This window comes from Ovis aries, chromosome 2 (assembly GCF_016772045.2).
Source record: "Ovis aries strain OAR_USU_Benz2616 breed Rambouillet chromosome 2, ARS-UI_Ramb_v3.0, whole genome shotgun sequence".
NCBI classification, from domain to species: Eukaryota; Metazoa; Chordata; class Mammalia; order Artiodactyla; family Bovidae; genus Ovis; species Ovis aries.
This window is the reverse complement of record NC_056055.1, coordinates 208179777-208198042: the sequence shown is the minus strand read 5'-3', so window position 1 is coordinate 208198042 and position 18266 is coordinate 208179777. Positions and strand designations below refer to the sequence as shown.

Sequence of the window (18266 nt, the reverse complement as noted above, 5' to 3'; positions counted from 1 at the left end):
AAGTGTCTGTCTGCAATGCAGGAGACCCAGGTTTGATCCCTGGGTTGGGAAAATACCCTGCAGAAGGAAATGGCAGCCCACTCCAGTATTCTTGCCTGGAAAATCCCATGGACGGCAGAGCCTGGTAGGCTACTCTCCATGGGGTCTCAGAGTTGGACACGACTGAGCGACTTCACGTCACTTCACTTCACTGATAATTCCAAGAGGTTTTTTTTTTCTTTCTTTTTGCAGGAGAAAGTATATTGGTAAAAATATTAAGCAGATAAACTCCTGTTGAACCCAATCATGAACAAAAGGGGAAAGCACAAATATCACAAATGTGTATGGACATACGTAGAATACAAAGATGAGTCGAGGATATTTAGTAAATTAAGTATAAGAGGTCACATTGCTAAATTGTATACAGGTAAATTTGAAAACCTGATCTGCACAAAACACTGCCCAGGCAACCTTCTAAGGAATGTTACAACTCCAGTGCTTTTTAACTTGTTCAGGAACATAGATTTTATAAATTGTTTTTTAAAATATTAATACCTAATTCTGCCCAGGCACACACATAGAATAAAACTCTAGACATTCTCAAAATACAAAAATCCTCAATATTAGCAAATATAGCCCAGTCTACATTAGAAGAGTAATGCGTGATGACCAGGTTGCTTTCATCCCAGGAGTGTAAGAGTACAGTATCAGGAAGTACTAAATAGTAAATATTTTTAGTATATATTTTTTAAAGTGCAAGATAAAAATGATCATTTCCCTGGAAACTGAAAAAAAAATTTGGTAAAAATTAGCTGTCAATTCTGAGTTTGTTTTTTTCTTAATAAAATAGGAATTACTTCATACTTCCTTAACATAACACAGAAGTCAGCATTTTACTGCCATTGACTGGAAGCAATTCTTATTTAAAATTAGGAGTAACAGTGGCTGCTGTTATAAACATTGGTTCAACAGTTCTAGCCAGTTCAAATAGGGAAAAAGGATACATGAACATTGGCAAGCAAGGGGGAATCATCAGTCTTAATAGACATGATGCCACCTAGGATATGTCAGAATAAAAAGTGAATGTTACCCTTCATGTAATTTATAAAATATTCTTATCCATCTAGATAAATAGGCTGCTTTTTTTCATAATGGCAATCAAATTGAATATGTAAATTCCTTTTTTCAGTTAGTTATATCCAGCCTATTTATTTCCTGAATTTCATATAGATTTACTTAACTAATTCATGAAAGATTTATGTTTGCCAAGTAGATGAGCAGGCCAAAGAGAGTGTAAAAATGAAACTGCATGGGTTTGCTTTGAAATAATTTGCTGTACTGAACATCTAGACCTTCATGGCAGCTGAATTTAAATTTTTAGTCCAGCTTTTCTTCCTTGCCTCCTAATAAAGTGAAAAGGCAAAGTTCTTATTTTTGTTTTTCATTGATGCATGATTAGGTTTACTCAGTAATGTGTGATTTTTTTTTTTATTACCCAAGTTAATATTTCAGATTTTTTTCTACTGATGTAAGTGAAATGCTTCTTAAAGGTAATATAAATTTTCTACCTTTATCATCAGCAGGTAAAATGTAGTAATAATAAGAACTTTATGAGTAATAACTCTCATTTGTTCAAGGCATGGTACTTAGTGTGTTGCATGCTTTGTGTGATTTGATCCCTGAAGCAACCTCATAACATAGCTACTAATATTATCTCTATTTTACAGATGAGAAAACCAAGGTTAAATGATTTGTCCAAAGTAAACACTGTAGTTATCATGGCAGATCTCTGACTTAAGCAAACATATCTTCTGACTCTTCAAGGATTTGTGTATCTTGTCATTCACTGATGTAAGGAGTTTTTTATTTAGTTTCGTAAAGGGGAGAGTGCTTCTCGAGGTTTTCTGTAGCTGATGTCTAAGCTGTTCATCATTTGTCTTGGTGACTTCTGGAGTGTGGAGCAAGCAGGTTGGACCACAGCAGCCCCCTATGTCCTAATGTGACCGATCAGTTGTTTCAGTTTCCTTGTAGATGGTATGGTGTTATCATACATGTAACTCCTAGACCTTTTGTGTGTTGAGAGGTAGTGACTACTGTGTGATTTCTTCCTTCTGTCTTATTAAGCTTCCAGAGACTCATCAGCCATGGTAATTATACTATCTGGTGTAGTTGGGAGCATTCTGTGGTGCAGAGCACTCAACTGAATGGTGGAAATGTGGTAGTGACTAGTCTTTGGGCTCAAGGCTATAGTCTGGATGGGACAGGTGTGGGGGAGTATTAGAGGGAAAAATAACTTTTAAAAAACAGGAATTTGTTCTTTTTTAATATTTCATAGAAATATTTTGTTACAATTTGCTAAATATTTTGCCAACACATCAGAAAATGTAGAATATCTGGGGGAAGTTTTGGGTCTGGAGAGCTCATTCCATTGCCATTTTAAAGAGATTTGAGTTCTGAAAATCGGCATAAGGTAAAACCATCAGTAAAGAAAAAAAAAAAAAGGACCCGTCACCTTATAACATGAGTTTGGTGGAAGAACCCTGCTATTTTGAGGTATTTACACGAGTTAAAGCAAAAATTATTAGTTCAATTTGGAGTGGTAGGTTAACTTAATATTTTGTGTCTTATTTGAATTCAATACTGGGATGTTGGATTACAGTGAAGAATCCATCCTGTTAGGAAGGGTGATACCCTAGCATTTTACTTCCCAGGTGAGCAAACTTTGCTTATTTCTATTTGTTAACTAGGCCTTTTGATATTTTTGTAGACAATCTGCTTCATCTTGATTCTGCAGCATTCCAAACTGTGGTATCCTTGGGGTTCTCTTAACATTGCTATGGTGCAGAAGATTTAAAATCAGGTATGGCTGTGGGGCCCAAAGTCCCTCAGTGAAATTCTCAACTTAAACCTGCCTTATACTCTCTGATTTATCATTTGGGTTTCTTTTTTTGTGGTGGTCTTTTAGCTGATGTTCACAAGGAATAGAGTCACGTGATGTATGAAGGGAAACATATACACTTCTCTGAGGTTGACAATAAGCCCTTGTGCTCATATAGCCCCAAACTGTGCAAGCAGCGGCGACTCAACGGCTACGCTTTCTGTATCAGACACGTTCTGGAGGACAAGACTGCCCCCTTCAAGCAATGTGAATATGTGGCCAAGTATAACAGCCAGCGCTGCACCAACCCCATTCCTAAATCGGAGGACCGCAGGTAAGCGCTGACAGTGGGGAGCAGCCTTTGATTGAATCAGCAAGCTTGGAAGTTGGTTCTGTTTTGTTTGATGTGTGATATGATGAATTTAAATGTTGAGTTCAGGGGTTAATCTAAGTAAACTTTAGAATGGTTCTAAAGATGAGAGATGGCAATTTTTAGCAAATGGAATAGTAACTTTGGAGAATTCTTTGTGAAGTATGTTTAAGTGTGTAAAATTTTTTTTTTTTTTTTTTGCTTGAAGTCTTGGTACTGATATTCTTGGTTTACAGCCTTAGAAAGTATTTTCTGATTTTTCTACTTAGGATTTCGTCAGCCTAAATGAGACAAATGATAGGAACTACTTTGTTGTTATAGTTAATGATAATAATTTTGGAATTTTTAAATCTGCACTTGAAAGGTAGCAAATGATATATACTTATTGAAAAAGCATTATTCAAAAGAATGATTACTTGAATCATTCAGAAAATTTATTTCCTCTCAGGCTTCTTTGGTTAAAAAGAGTTCCCTATAAACTATGTTTACTATAATTTAGAACCTGTATTTTCATAGTAAAGTAGGCTTTATGACTGGGATTGTGAATTTGAGTTAAAGAAAATAATGAGATGTTTTTAAAGGAGTTTCATGCTGATTATTCATCTTTCATATACTTAGGAAAATTTATACTGTATTCACATATAATCTCTTTTTTTATGTCTCTTTTTGTCAGTTCTTCAGAAACCATGTTGATCATTGTAGAATATTACAGAGAGATGCATGCTTCTTTTCCTGAAAGTTTCAAATACTTGTCTTTAGGTAGAAAATTTGAACTTTTTACTTCTATATTAAAAAAATACATATACAACCTTTATTTTTTGTTCCTATATATAAACAAATGTCACCTGTGTAAATTGGTTGAAAAGGGTTCATGTATTTTGTATGTCATGGTGAGCAGCTTATAAACTTTTAGGCTGAAATAAATAATTTGTGTTGATAAATATCCCACCAAAATGAGTACAGCATAATGTGGTGATTTGGAAATACTCTCTTAGAATATCTAATGAGCACTTCAGGTTTCAAATTACAATACCTGAAAGTTAGAAACAGCTGTTTAGTGAGGAAAGGAATAAAATTTTAATCTCAGGTGAGAAAGGTACCAGTATATTAGGCTAACCATGTCTGTCCAGTTGGTTTTAGCTGACTAAAAATAATTTCTTACTCCTACCCCTTTTTAACTTGAAGAATGAATGGACTGGGATTATTTTTATTATTTTTTTCACATCAAGATCCGTTATAATCACATTTCTATAATTTTGTCTTAAATTCAGTTTATCAGAGGTGCAGTTTTTGTCAACCTTGGATTTTTTTTCCAATTCAGTTGAAAAGTATTATCTTAACAGCAGATACCAAGAAGTAAACTGAGAGTCACTCTGAATTTCTCCAAAATATTAATTCTCTGAATTAATTTAATATGTCTTCACCTTTATTTTCGAAGTAATTTTCTATTTTTTTAAGAGCAAGAAAGGAAAGGACTTTTGTGTTGCTCTGTCAGGAGAATCTGGGCTTAAAAAGTACTGAGTTATATATTTTTTCAAAATTGGTCCAAGACCATATGAACACAAATGCTGTTAATATTTTTGTGTTTTTGTTGTTGTAGGGCTGTTTGAAAACAGATTAAAGTAGATGTTGGTAGGAAGTAATATTCTTACTTAACCTCAAGAAACCCAGGTTAAATTCATATCATAATATGTTTAAAGCTGTGTATAAATGTAATATTTTTAACTATACTATCTGACACAATGTAGAAAAGATTAATATTAATATTTTTTGAAAATAAGCTTTTATCATTGTTAAGGGTTGGACACTTAGGGATTTGAAATGATTTTATGTATAGTTTTAGAAAACAAATTCCCAAGGACTTTAATTGACAAAAATATCTTGTCAGTAGTCAGCTAGAAGAAGTGCATAACTTACCTGGTGTGTATTATAAATGCTAACTTGTGAAATTCCATCTTTTGGATAGAATAGTGTTAAGTTCAGTTAGAAGTACTGGTATAATTAAAAAGTAATGTCTATTTTCTAATATACTTTTACAGTGGAAAGCTAAGGCCTAGTACTGTAGCCTTGATATTTCAGAGATAAATGGTTATATTAAATTGGTTATTTTGTATAGTATTGTAAATTTAAATTTGGTATAGTTTTATATATATATATTTATTTAGTAGTATGTATTTACCAAGAAATTTTCTCGTTTCCTATATTTATTCTTTCCTAAAACAGCTCCAGATATAATTCATATATGAATCAAGTTTCCCATTTGAAGTATACAGTTCAGTATTCTCTAATGTCTTTATAGGAGTGTGTAACTATCAACATAGTCTAATTTGACATTTTCAGCCCCACAGAGGAACACGTTTTCAGGCATTTCCCTGTATTCTTTTTGACTGGAAATTCATATTTACACACTTACTTTAAATATACACTTATTTTAAATGCTGTTCATAACTAAGCAAGCTGTTGTAATTCTAATTATGTGGTCGCAGTGTGACAGTGGCTGGAGTGGGCTGAGGGTGGGGTTGAAGGAGGACTGTCCCTGTGGCTTGGCCTCCGCTGGGTTAGGTGATGCACGAATAGTAGTCTCATTTACCAGTCTAGACGGCCCATGTCAATGAGCAGAGCAGCTCGATTTCTAAACTTAAAAAACCCCACTTCATTACTCCTCTCTAAAAATACTAATCCTTTTGATAATTTGAAAATGAGTAGAAAACAACAAAAACCATCAACACTTTGTTGGGAAGCTTAATACAATTATACCTGAAACCCTTTTCCTTATTAGCTGTAGTTTTACGAATCTTTTCTATTTAGAGTAGGTAGGACCTAGCTCAAACCTGCTAGTTACACACACATACACGTGCAGTGCAGAGTCTCTTTACAGTCCAGAAAGCTTTTTCAAAATAGTTGTATTTACAATGAAAGAGTGAGACAAAGCAGCAAAACCATGTGTCCTTATTTTTGGTGAATCTGTGTATTTAACAGTTTTTAAAACGCTTTTCTGTTGCAGCCCAGTGAGTTTGGAAATTGACATTATTTACGTTATTGCCTTTTTCCCCAAACTGTGTTCTATGAGATATGCTGCAGTAAAAATAGGCGCCATTTTAAGTAAGTTTGGGAAACAGTGCCACATGGGTACATTTCTACCCTTGGAGTATAATGCACATATCGTATAAGATGCTTTGAGAGATTGTTCAGCAGAAACAAATGATATAATTATTATCTCTTTCTGTTTAAGCCAGCATTTTCCCAAATTTATTTAAGCATGGCATACTTGTCAGCATACCTTAGAACTGCATGAGGTGTACCAGTTTGGGAAATACTACTTTTCTGTTTCCTAGAGAAGGAAATGGCAACCCACTCCAATATCGTTGCCTGGAAAATCTCATGGATGCAGAAGCCTGGTGGGCTACAGTCTATGGAGTTGCAAAGAGTTGAGCATGACTTCAACTAAACGACAAATGACTTTTCCATTGGTTAGAAACCTCTATAGGTTTTCAGTGTAATTTTATTCAAATAACATGCATTCTTAATAAGAGTCTTCAAGAGCTTTGATTTTTTTCTTCTATTTTTTAAATTGAAGTATAGTTGATTTGCATATTAATTTCTGCTGTACAACACAGTGATTCAGTTATACATACATGCATTCTGTTTTATATTCTTTTCCACTATAGTTTATCACAGGATATTAAATATTGTTACCTGTGCTAAATGAGCTTTGATTTTTAGTTTAAGTCTTAGCTCTGTCACTTTCTATGTAGGTGGTTTTGGGTAAGTTAATTTATGTAAAATTTAGCTTCTTCATCTGTATAAAGGGCATTATTTTGGTACCTACTGCAGGTAGAAGTTAGAAGAGATAATTCATGTACTCAACACATGGCTATTGAGAAACTCATTTAACTGTAATCACACCAACTAGTTGTATTATTTTCTCCTCTTCTGTGTGTGTGTGTGTGTGTGTGTGTGTGTGTAGACCACACAGTAGACATTTGACATTCTTAAGTGTTATGTCATAAGATCTTTGTGAATCTCCGATACTTGAATGGCATTGGGACATGTGATTTTTTTCTCTGGAAGAGAATTAGGGTTAAGTGATCCTTTAGATTCCTGATGGGCTACTTTGTATGCTATAAATAGAGAATAACAAAGCCACATGAGAACCAATAGCTAGGTGCTTATCCAGGACCACTCACTATTTGAATGACTTGCTTCTGTCTGGCAGCCTCTTTGCATGTGCAATTCATTTATTTGCTTTAGCAAAACTGCACAGACTTTGCGGATTGCTTGAGGGTAATGGAAGTTGTATAAATTACATCCACGAATGCAGAGTTATTATAGTCATGCATTTTGAGCATACAAGGATTCATATTTTATGATATGTAGCTTTGTATTGTACTTTTCTCAAGATGTATTATGAACAGTCTCCTGTATATGTGTGTATTTTTATAGGTACTGCAACAGCCACTTGCAGGTACTTGGCTTTATCCCGAAAAAAGAGAGGAAGAAAAAGAATGACCCTATAGATGAGGTCAAGGTCAGGCACCAGATGGATACCATGGCCTTTAGCCTGACAGTGCCCACGCTGGCCTTGAAGATGCCCAATGGACTGGATGGAATGTCCCTCTCTCCACCAGGGGCAAGGGTCCCTGTCCACTACCTGGAAACCGAGTTGGAAGACCCCTTTGCTTTCAACGAGGAAGATGATGACCTAAAGAAAGGGGCAACTGTGAGAAAGAAGTTGCAGAGCAAGTTGGCCCAGAATCGGCAGCGCCAGAGAGAGACAGAGATTTTAAAAGTTCGGCAAGAGCACTTTAGTCCCCCTCCTGCCCCTTCTCAGCAGCAGCCTCCGCAGCAGCACTCCCACCTGTCACCTTTACCCACTTTAAAACCTCCAGCGCCACCGCAGGGTGTAGTCTGCAAGTCACCTCAACCTCAGAACACCAGCCTACCAATGCAGGGAGTGGCCCCCACCACACACACTATAGCACAAGCAAGGCAGTTGTCTCACAAGAGGCCTCTGCCCCTCCTGCCATCCAGTAGGGCTCCCGCCGTGGACCCGCCCAGGACTGACCGGGTCCTTATGAAAGCCACAGCCTTTTCTCCACACTTCTCTTGTATAAGTCGACTGCAGAGACTGGTGAAACTGTGCACCCAAAAGCATCAGTTGGACACTGATCTGTTTCCCCATTTAGGTGAGTTACCATTTCTTTTACCGTGTCATATAAGTGTGTAATATAACGAAATGTGCCCTTTTGCACAAGGTTTTATTTTCATAGCCTTCTCATATGTAATAGGGGTAGAAGAATACTTGGACAGACTGTCCAATCAAGACTCTGTATTTAGATAAATCACCTTAAGATAAACATGCTACTGGAGAGAACAGTAATTGGTGAACAGGATAGAGAAAAATAGGAGCTGGGAGTTTAGAATTCCAGTTACAGCTTCTAGTAGGATAGTAGCAATAATGGAAGCAGTTGTGTTTGGTTTATACTTCTGAGAGCTCAGTCCTTGTGTGTCTAATGAAGTTCTTGACATGTCTTATCACAGAACTTTGGAATAAAGATAGTATTGTTGGCATCTGCTGACAGTTTTCTAAAAAAAAATTCTTAAAGTAATGCCTATTCATGATTTAAAAGCAAAAAGTTACAGAAAACTGTAGTGGAGACAAATATCTATCTTTGCTTTGTTGTTTCTGAGTTTTCTACTTAATCAAGAAAATCCTCTGATAGCAAATTTATACAGATATTCTACATATTCTGTTAATAGTTTGATTGTTTTATTTTTGTTCATTTAAACCTTTGATACATTTGGAATTTATTCTTGTGTTGTGAGCTATGATTCTAACTTTAGGAAAGATTATTTGCATGAGATATGACAGCAATAGAAAAATGGGAAAAGGATGGGAATAGAAGAAGAAGAAATATAAATGGTCAATAAACAAATGAAAACCTCAATCCTCCTAACAGATGGGGAAACGCAAATTAAAATAACAATCAGTTACCATCAGATTAGCAAAAATTATATCCGTTGTTAATGAGAATATGGGATCTCATACGTGGCTGGTGAGTAATGCAACAATATCTACTAATTAAAAGTATATGTATAGTCAGCAAGCTCACTTTTGGAACTCTGTGTATTTAAAAAAATACCAGAATATAAGGGTATGTGTCCCAGGATGTTTATTGCAGCATTACTTGCAATACTAAAAATCTGCAAACCACCTTTATAACCTGTGGGAAATTTTGAGTAAATTCTAATATGTATACATTTTATGAAGGTATTACACAGCTATTTAAAAAAATAAGTAAAATATAAAAAGAATGAGTGAAATCTCTTTTACCTGGATGTATCCATGATATCGTAACAAGCAGAAAAATACCGTGGTATTGTACTGTCCCATTTTTGTAAAAGTAAGCAAAATGAATAAACAAAGGACACTAGTGTATCTGTTGATCAAGCATGTGAATAGATGTTTGTCTCTTTGTTACAAGCGTAAAGTGTGAATGAATGTACACTATTAGGCTGTTAACATTGGCTGCCATATGGGATGGAATTGGACAGGATGTGTTTTTAGGGAGATGGGAGTGATAACTCTTATATAGCTTTATATTGTTTCACTCGTTATTAAGCAATGTAGGACATTTGTTGGGCTTCCCAGGTGACTCAGTGGTAAAGAATCTACCTGCCAATGCAGGAGACGTAGGTTCTATTCCTGGGTTGGGAAGGTTCCCTGGAGAAGAAAATGGCAACCACTCTCGTATTCTTACCTGGAGAATCCCATGGACAGAGGAGCCTGGTGAGCTACAGGCTATGGGGTCATAAAGAGTCAGACAGGACTTAGCAACTAAACAACAAAACTTGACTTTTGTTTATTAAAGAAACTACTGAAGCTTACAGAAAAAATATATAGATAAGCAAATATAACAAAGCAAGCCTTGTTAGTACTTATTTGTTAATACTTTGGCATGTTCTTTCAGATATATGAAATTAAATTCCTGCTACATGTACAGTATTATAACCTATTTAAAAATTTTTATAATGTATTAAGTTAGTAATTTTTCATACACAACATAATTTGTCACAGCTGAATTCTCTTTCTAATTTAAATCATTTCCACTTTATTTAATTATAAAGTATTGCAGCTGTATAGCCCTTACAGTAAAATAATTACCATCACATCTTTAATTTTTCCTTCAAATAGATTCCTGGAAGCAGAATTGCTGATTCCAAGCTTTTTCACTTTTTAAAAAGGTTTTTGATATGTATTGCCGAATTGGCCTTCAGAATTGTTTTTTCAGTTTACTTTTCTTTCAGCAGTGTATGAGTTTCTCTACCTCTTTATAGACCTGGATATTAGATATTATTATTATTATTTTGCCTTTACTAATTTGATAGAAAATTTGGCAGTACATATAAAAAGCTTCTGAGGTGTGCTTTAATACTTTAGACCAGTATTTCTCAAATTTTTGGACTTAGAATCACTGTATTTGCACTCTCAAAAGTTGTTGAGGTCACTGTCGAGATTTTTATATATGTGAGTTATATCTGTTGCTAGTTACTGGATTAGAAGTTAAAACTGAGAAATTTAAAAATTACTAATTCATTTAAAAATAACAGTAAACTTACTGCATGTTAACATGTTCTTTTTATGAAAAATAACTTTCCAAAACAAAAACAAATATAATGGGAAGAAAAGCATTTTTTGACCTTGTTTAGCAAATCTTTCTGGCCACCACTGTGTAGCCTATGGGATGGATCTTAGTTCCCCGACCAACAGTTTGAACCTGTGCTCCTGCAATGGAAGCGTGGAGTCTTAACCACTGGACCATAAGGGAAGTCCCTGTTCAGCAAAACTGAATGTCTGGTGTAGTAGAAGACAGCTAGATATCTGCATTCATTGTGTCCTGATTGAATGTGGTTTTGGTTAGTAGATAAAAAGAAGGCTTTACACATTTGTTGTAGGAAAAGGAGGGCAGGTATTTTAATCGTTTTTTTCCAAACAATTGTAGATATTTGTAATTGGTTCTTCACCATAACTTGACAAGTGATAGTTTTTAAAGATTAGTTTCAATGTGAAATCTGAAACCATATCAAGGAATTTTGCATACAGTTACATTAAAATCCATTGATTTGCCTTGTACTTTGAATGAATATCTTACCCATGGATGATATTGTAACACCGTATGTTGGTCATTTGGTAAATACTGGCTTACTGAATTACACACATGTCCCAAATGTTGACATATTTTGTTATATTAAAATTTTAGGTTGCATTCATTAATATTAACACTAATCATATCAGAAAAATCTGACTCAAGAATTTCTTATACCATCAGTGATAAATTCAAGTTTTACTCCAGAACTGAGCTTTGGTTTGCTTTTTTTCATTTCATTGTAAGTCACTGTGTGGAACATATTGACAACTAGTACAGTTTTCTGCCCCTCTTGATTCATGCTAAGGCATCAGCAGTTTGACCCACCATGGTTTGTTGTTGTTTTCATCAACAGTGCAAATGTCACCACAGTAAAAAAGGCAAATGATATCTTAATATTGTTTTGAAGGTAGTATTGACCTAGAGGTCTCCCCAGAAGGGTTTAAGGGACCTCTGGGGATCTGTAGGCCAAACTTTGAGTAAAAACTGCTATTCTAGATTAATAGTGTAGTTTTGACTATTGGTTCATACTGCCTTTTTTGGACATATGTATTTCCTATTTTATCTTGTCAATTTTTTCATCCACTTTTATTAAGCATTTCTCTTTTTACTTGATAGGTAAGGGCCTTTTACACATATTTCATGTTTGTTGCAAAGCCTCCCCTCCCTCCCATTTGTTATTTGCTTTTAGTACCCATTATAAAGGCTTTCCACTCCAGTACTCTTGCCTGGAGAATCCCATGGACGGAGGAGCCTGGTAGGCTACAGTCTATGGGGTCGCTAAGAGTCGGACCCGACTGAGCAACTTCACTTTCACTTTTCACTTTCATGACTATTCAAACTATCAGGTCATCTTAAAAAGTTACTTTCTCTAACTAAAATAACTATTAATTTGTTAAAGAATAAGTTTAAAAAAAGTGATCACATCATTAGCTTCAGGATGTTGAAAGGTGAATTCTTTCAAACACAAAGTGACACTTAAGGCACCTTTAAAAATTAGAACATGAACTGTTATTTTTTAAGTTTCCATAAAAGTCAAAATAATGTCTACTAAGTCGCCTATGCTTTTTCTGAAAAAGTCAAGATCTAAGTCATAAGAACTGAGATTGAAGTGCTTCTCCTGTTGTAAAATTAACTGTCCAATAAAGCAGGAGAAGGAAATGGCAACCCACTCCAGTTTTCTTGCCTGGAGAATCCCAGGGACAGAGGAGCCTGTTGGGCTGCCGTCTATATGGTCGCACAGAGTCAGACACGACTGATGCAACTTAGCAGCAGCAGCAGCAGCATAAAGGTTTTGGAATTTGGAGGTTAAAATTTTTTATGTAAACTCTCTCTCTCTCTCTTTGTTTTTAAGATTTCTTTTTGAATCAGTGTTTTTTTCCTCTCCCTTTGTTTAGGCTGTCTTCATTCCAAGAAAACATATATATATATATGTATATGTATGTATTTACCAACGTTTTCTTTAGTCCTTTTGTTATTTCAGTCATCTATTTGGAACTCTTTAGGCATTAGTTTTGAGGCAGAGACCTAAGTTTTCTTTGCACATCTGCCTCTGGTTCCAGCTTTTACCCACATCATTTGGTAAATTTTTATTTGTATTTCTATTTATTTCTAGATACTGATAATATTTTAGCTTTTGAAATTTTATGTTATGTTGAGGGCTGACTTTCAGTCATTTTGAACAGAACTAAAACTCATAGAAAAGTGTTGTCTTTTTATTTTTAGAAAATGTAAATGTTTGAGGAACTCAAGTTTTTGGTTTTAATTTTTATTTTATTTTTTTAATTGGAGGATAATTGTTTTACAATGTTTTGTGTTCTCTGCCACCAAGTTTTTAAAACAGGTTATTTTGGAGAAACCAGAAATTGTAATGTAGTGTTACAACCAAGTCTGCATTCATGTCAGCAAAGAATACTTAAAGGAAAACGCAGTTAAATACTGCATTTGGCTCCTCCCGTCCCGTTTGGGTTGGTTATCTCAATTAGTTACGTTGAAACTGGTGATAATGAAGCCAAGATCAAAGGTTTGCTTTATTGGACAGTTAATTTTACAACAGGAGAAGCACTTCAATCTCAGTTCTTATGACTTAGATCTTGGCTTTTTCAGAAAAAGCATAGGTGACTTACTTAGTAGACATTATTTTGACTTTTTATGGAAAATTAAAAAATAACAGTTCATGTTCTAATTTTTAAAGGTGCCTTAAGTGTCACTTTGTGTTTGAAAGATTCAGCATCCTGAAGCTAATGATGTGATCACTTTTTTTTTTTTACTTACTCTTTAACAAATTAATAGTTATTTTAGTTAGAGAAAGTAACTTTTTAAGATGACCTGATAGTTTGAATAGTCATCTTGGAACTAGGTTTAGAGTTTCTTTATGCTGGTGGCAATGTTATTTAATTTTAAGCATTTCTAATTTGCATTTCGGTGAACCTTTTCTTAATTTCCTAGTTTGGCACATGTGAACTAGTGGCTTAGACGATAAAGAATCTGCCTGCAATGCAGGAGACCCAGGTTTGGTCCCTGGTGGCGAAGATCCCCTGGAGAAGGGAATGGCTACCCATTCCAGTGTTCTTGCCTGGAGAATTCTATGGATAGAGGGGCCTGATAGGCTACAGTCCATGCAGTTGCAAAAGAGTTGGACATGACTAAGCAATTATATTGGACATTAAACTCATTTGAATTATGGAAGGAATCTGTGAGATCCTTTATAACTAATTGTGCATATTAAAGACTGTCTCTGATTTTTGAGGGTCTCAAGAAGGAAGACATTGAGTACTAGTCATCAGGGTGTCTAATTAAAGTTTCATAGTGGTTTTGAATATGTTAAGTAGTCCACACACTGTTGTATTTTAGACTATGCAGAATCAGTATTTATCAAGACCTCTTCAAGATAAAAAACTTTTAAAAAGGCAGAACCTTTATGTTGGAAGCTAATAATTATCCAGTCGTTAATGCGTTTAACAAAATGAATAAGCATTATTCATAGTCTATTTCTCTGCTTTTCCTTCTAATCTTGTTTTCAAAATGGAACTCAAAATGTGACAGCTTTTGTTTAACTAAAAGAAACCCCAGTAACATTAGAAATAGAACGTTGCTACCCTGCCCCTGAGGACAGGAGGAGAATGGGATGACAGAGGATGAGATGGTTGGATGGCATCACTGACTCAATGGACATGCATTTGAACAAACTCTGACAGTGAGGGACAGGGAAGCCTGGCGTGCTGCAGTTCATGGGCTCGCAAAGAGTTGGGCACAACTGAGTGACTGGAAACAGTCCTGCCCTTCTCTCTTCCCCTGGGGAACAAAAGACTGGGCACATCCCTGCATTGTGGATGGAGTTCTTTCCTCCAGAGATGTTGTTGGGAGAGGGGGGATGCAGTGTGCCTGGCTTTTAACAATTTATTTGAGGGCCCTTCTTTGTTGTGGTATAGAACGAGTCCAGTGGTACCTTTTGGCTTTTTCTTGCCTGAACATACATTAGGCTTCTTTCCCCGTTGCCTTGAATATCTCTTCTGGTTTTCTGACATTATTTTAGTGTATATGTTTTGACACTCAAGAAATTCTACCCTTTATTTTTTTCTGACTTGAACTCTGCAGTTTCTTCTCCCTTTGTGAGGCATCCTGTAGAAGTTCCTCTGAGCCTTTTTGTTACAGTGTCGTTGTTATAAATTTGAGGGCATGTTATACATTCATTATTGATATCTTTGCTAGAAACAGGGATGACACTCATCAGGAGGCATTTATTCACACTATGGTAGTGTTTGCCACAGGTATTGGGTTATGTCTTTCAAGTAGCTTTTCATCTAAATTTTAAATAAACATGAATTTTTTCTAACTTGCCACATCCTCTCCCCTGTCCTAGGGTTGGACTGGTCTGAAGAGAGTGGAGAAGAACTTGAGGACTCAGAGCAGGCCTCGCCATACCAGGTGGCCTGGTCCATTCGAGAGACCCTCAGATACGAAAGACACACGTGAGTCCTCCTTTTCCTTTTTATTCTTCGATTTCCGCTGTAGTAAATGGGTTCTTCCTATATATGCAAATTTTTTAAATGTTACTGGATGTAGTTTTATTGTAATGGAGGTAAAAATAGATTCCACTTGAGAGGAGATGTACTATATATTATTTGAGGAGAGTGATGTTTATGTTTCCTTGGTAAATTTGTTTCAGTACCTTTTTCAGTTGTGACTGAAGGAACCAGTTGTAATAGATTTTAGAACTGAAGGGGACCTGAGAGTTTATCTGATCCCATTTCCTCATTTTATAGAAGAGGAAATCAAGGCCTTGACGGGTTAAGGAACTTGCCAGTGTCCCTGGCCTACTTGGAGTCCCCCTGTCTGATTTCTCCATGTTCTCTTTGGCCCTATCCACACAGTAGCTGGGATTAGTTCTTTTTACTTCACCTCCATCTTATGCAAGATTGATCCTTTCTTTAATATTTCTAATGTGCTGAATATTTCTAATGTGTTAAAGTAGTTTCCAAAGTAATCTCATTAGAGGTTCTTGGTACCTGCCTTATCAGAAAGCTGTAGGTTAATGCCCAGCCCCTTCAGTTCTCTTTCAGAGGACTGCCTCAGCATCATGGGGCTATGCTCTGGGTACATTGTGAGAGGACTGAGATAGATCCTTTTCTGTGAGGCCAAAAGGTGACTTACAGATTCAGCTAATTTTTTTTTTAAGTTCTGTTGAATAGATGTTCAACAAGATGGAAGGGAGACTAGCTGCCCCAGACCAGCTCCTAGAATTTCAAAGTATCCTTGTATGGATATACATTCTAGGGTCTGTTTTCTGAATTTATAGGCATACAATGTGATTTGTTAGTATACCCAGAGATGATTAGACTTAAGAAACTGATTCACTAGAGACTAATATATAAGCCAAAATGCCAGTTTATAGCCAGAAGTACAATCATTAAGTGGTACAAATGTTCACTAAGCAAAACTATACGGGAAGCAAATTATAGTCAGAAGTTTATTTGGACGTGGAGTTAGAGCAGGAGAGTTAGCTGTATTTATTAATTGTCGTTGTCCTTAACCTTTAATAGCCTAATGCTTCCGTTTCCACTCTTGGGACTTATATCCCATATAGTTGTCCCTGTCTCTCCTGTCTCTGAGTTAGTATTGGAAAATGCTATATGTTTTTTTTTCTCTCTGAGGCTCTGTTTTATATGTTAGTTCAAGATCATTTCCCTATCATTAGCATTTCTTGCTTTCAGATGGAAGTACAACTGAGCTTAAGCTTTCTTTCCAAGTTATAGATAATATCAAACATGTTTCCTAAGGTTGATATTCATATCAGGTTAGCTTGACTTAGACTATTTTGAGTTAATTTAACAAATTGCTCTAAATGAGGTAACATAAGTAAATGCTCACCATAATACCTGATTCATGAGAAACGACTGGCAAATGGTAGCCAAGAATCCTATTTTAATTCTTCAGGTGACCTGAACATTAGTATTGGCAGTATTTGCCTTTGATCAGGAGCAATTTGTATTCCATTTCTTCCTTAATTGCAGAGTTCTCAGAATTTGTGTTAGACTTGTGACCAGCTGTCATCGTCTTTATCTCTGTAGCACTTTACTTTCTTGGCCAGTTTTGCCAGCTTCCTTGACTCACCATGATACTCTGCTTTCCTGGCCCTTCTTTCCCTTCAGTGTGTATTTCTCCTTTTTACAAGCAGTTGTCTTTCGTTCTTGCCCAGCTGTCCCTTTAATCTTTTCCTCTTCACTCATTTGTTTGTTCACTCACTCAGCATAATCTCGGTGAACTCGTATTATGCTTCAGGCAGTGTTCTGCTTCAGGCACAGGGCACCGCATTCTTTCCCTTGGGTGAAGCTGGGGTTGCGTTGGTTTATCATCCCTCCTGTGCCTGCAGCTGCACGTCTGCATGTACTGCTGTGCTCTCTCGGGAGCTTTGTCCTATACTGCAGATGACCTGTGGAACAGCTTCCTTCCAGCTTCTAGTTGTACTCCACCGTGAGAGCAAATGGAGAGCTCTAGGAAGCTGGTCCTGCCTAGCCTGTCCATTACATCTTCACGAAATTGTTGCCATGTGAGATTTCTCAAAAGGTTTTGCCATTTAAAATCCCTCAATGCGTTCATTGTGTTTTGGGAAGAAAAATGGACAGCGGTTTGATCACTGCATTCCCCTCTGAAGAACCTTTTCATGGACTTTCTTCCTAAACTAAAATGGTACTTAAAGAAATTTGGGGAGAACGTTTGGCCTTGTTTTGGCAGAGGTTCCTTGGTTACTTAGTTTAGTCGTAGATGCATATGCCAAAGCGGAGCTCTCAGGATTTTACTCGGAGAAGGCAGTGGCACCCCACTCCAGTACTCTTGCCTGGAAATCCCATGGACGGAGGAGCCTGGTGGGCTGCAGTCCCTGGGGTCGCTAAGAGTCAGACACGACTGAGCGACTTCACTTTCACTTTTCACTTTCATGCTTTGGAGAAGGCAACGGCACCCCACTCCAGTACTCTTGCCTGGAAATCCCATGGACGGAGGGGCCTGGTCAGAGAAGGCAATGGCACCCCGCTCCAGTACTCTTGCCTGGAGAATCCCAGGGACGGGGGAGCCTGGTGGGCTGCCGTCTGTGGGGTCGCACAGAGTCGGACACGACTGAAGCGACTTAGCAGTAGCAGCAGGATTTTACCGAGATCTCTCAGTAGCAGAAGTAAGTTGATATCTTAAATGTATTATTAAGGAACAGTAATTACTGCCAGGAGTTACTTACCTTTTCACATTCCTAATAATGTCTTCAACAGAATAAAGTTCTTAATTTTAATGAGTACAATTTACTAGTGTTTTTTTGTTTTTTTTTTTTCCTTTCTGGTTAGTTTATTTGTGACTCGAGAAAATCATTGCTTATGCCAGGATTATGAAGCTATTTTCTCAT

General features: G+C 36.4%; 1 protein-coding gene across 10 annotated transcripts in view; it reads left to right on the top strand.

The window, feature by feature from the left end:
• The window catches only part of INO80D (INO80 complex subunit D), a 68303-nt gene that overhangs the window by 16290 nt on the left and 33747 nt on the right, over positions 1-18266 (top strand). For 6 of the 10 annotated variants that reach the window (XM_027965117.2, XM_042244074.1, XM_060410282.1 and 3 more), the window contains exons 2-5: positions 2747-2839; positions 2945-3191; positions 7671-8413; positions 15237-15345. In XM_027965117.2, coding sequence (XP_027820918.1) covers positions 2974-3191; positions 7671-8413; positions 15237-15345 — 1070 coding nt within the window. In that variant the 5' untranslated portion in view covers positions 2747-2839; positions 2945-2973. The remainder of the gene's footprint in view (positions 1-2746; positions 2840-2944; positions 3192-7670; positions 8414-15236; positions 15346-18266) is intronic. The other 4 variants (XM_060410284.1, XM_042244077.1, XM_042244078.1 and 1 more) reach the window with 3 other exon arrangements.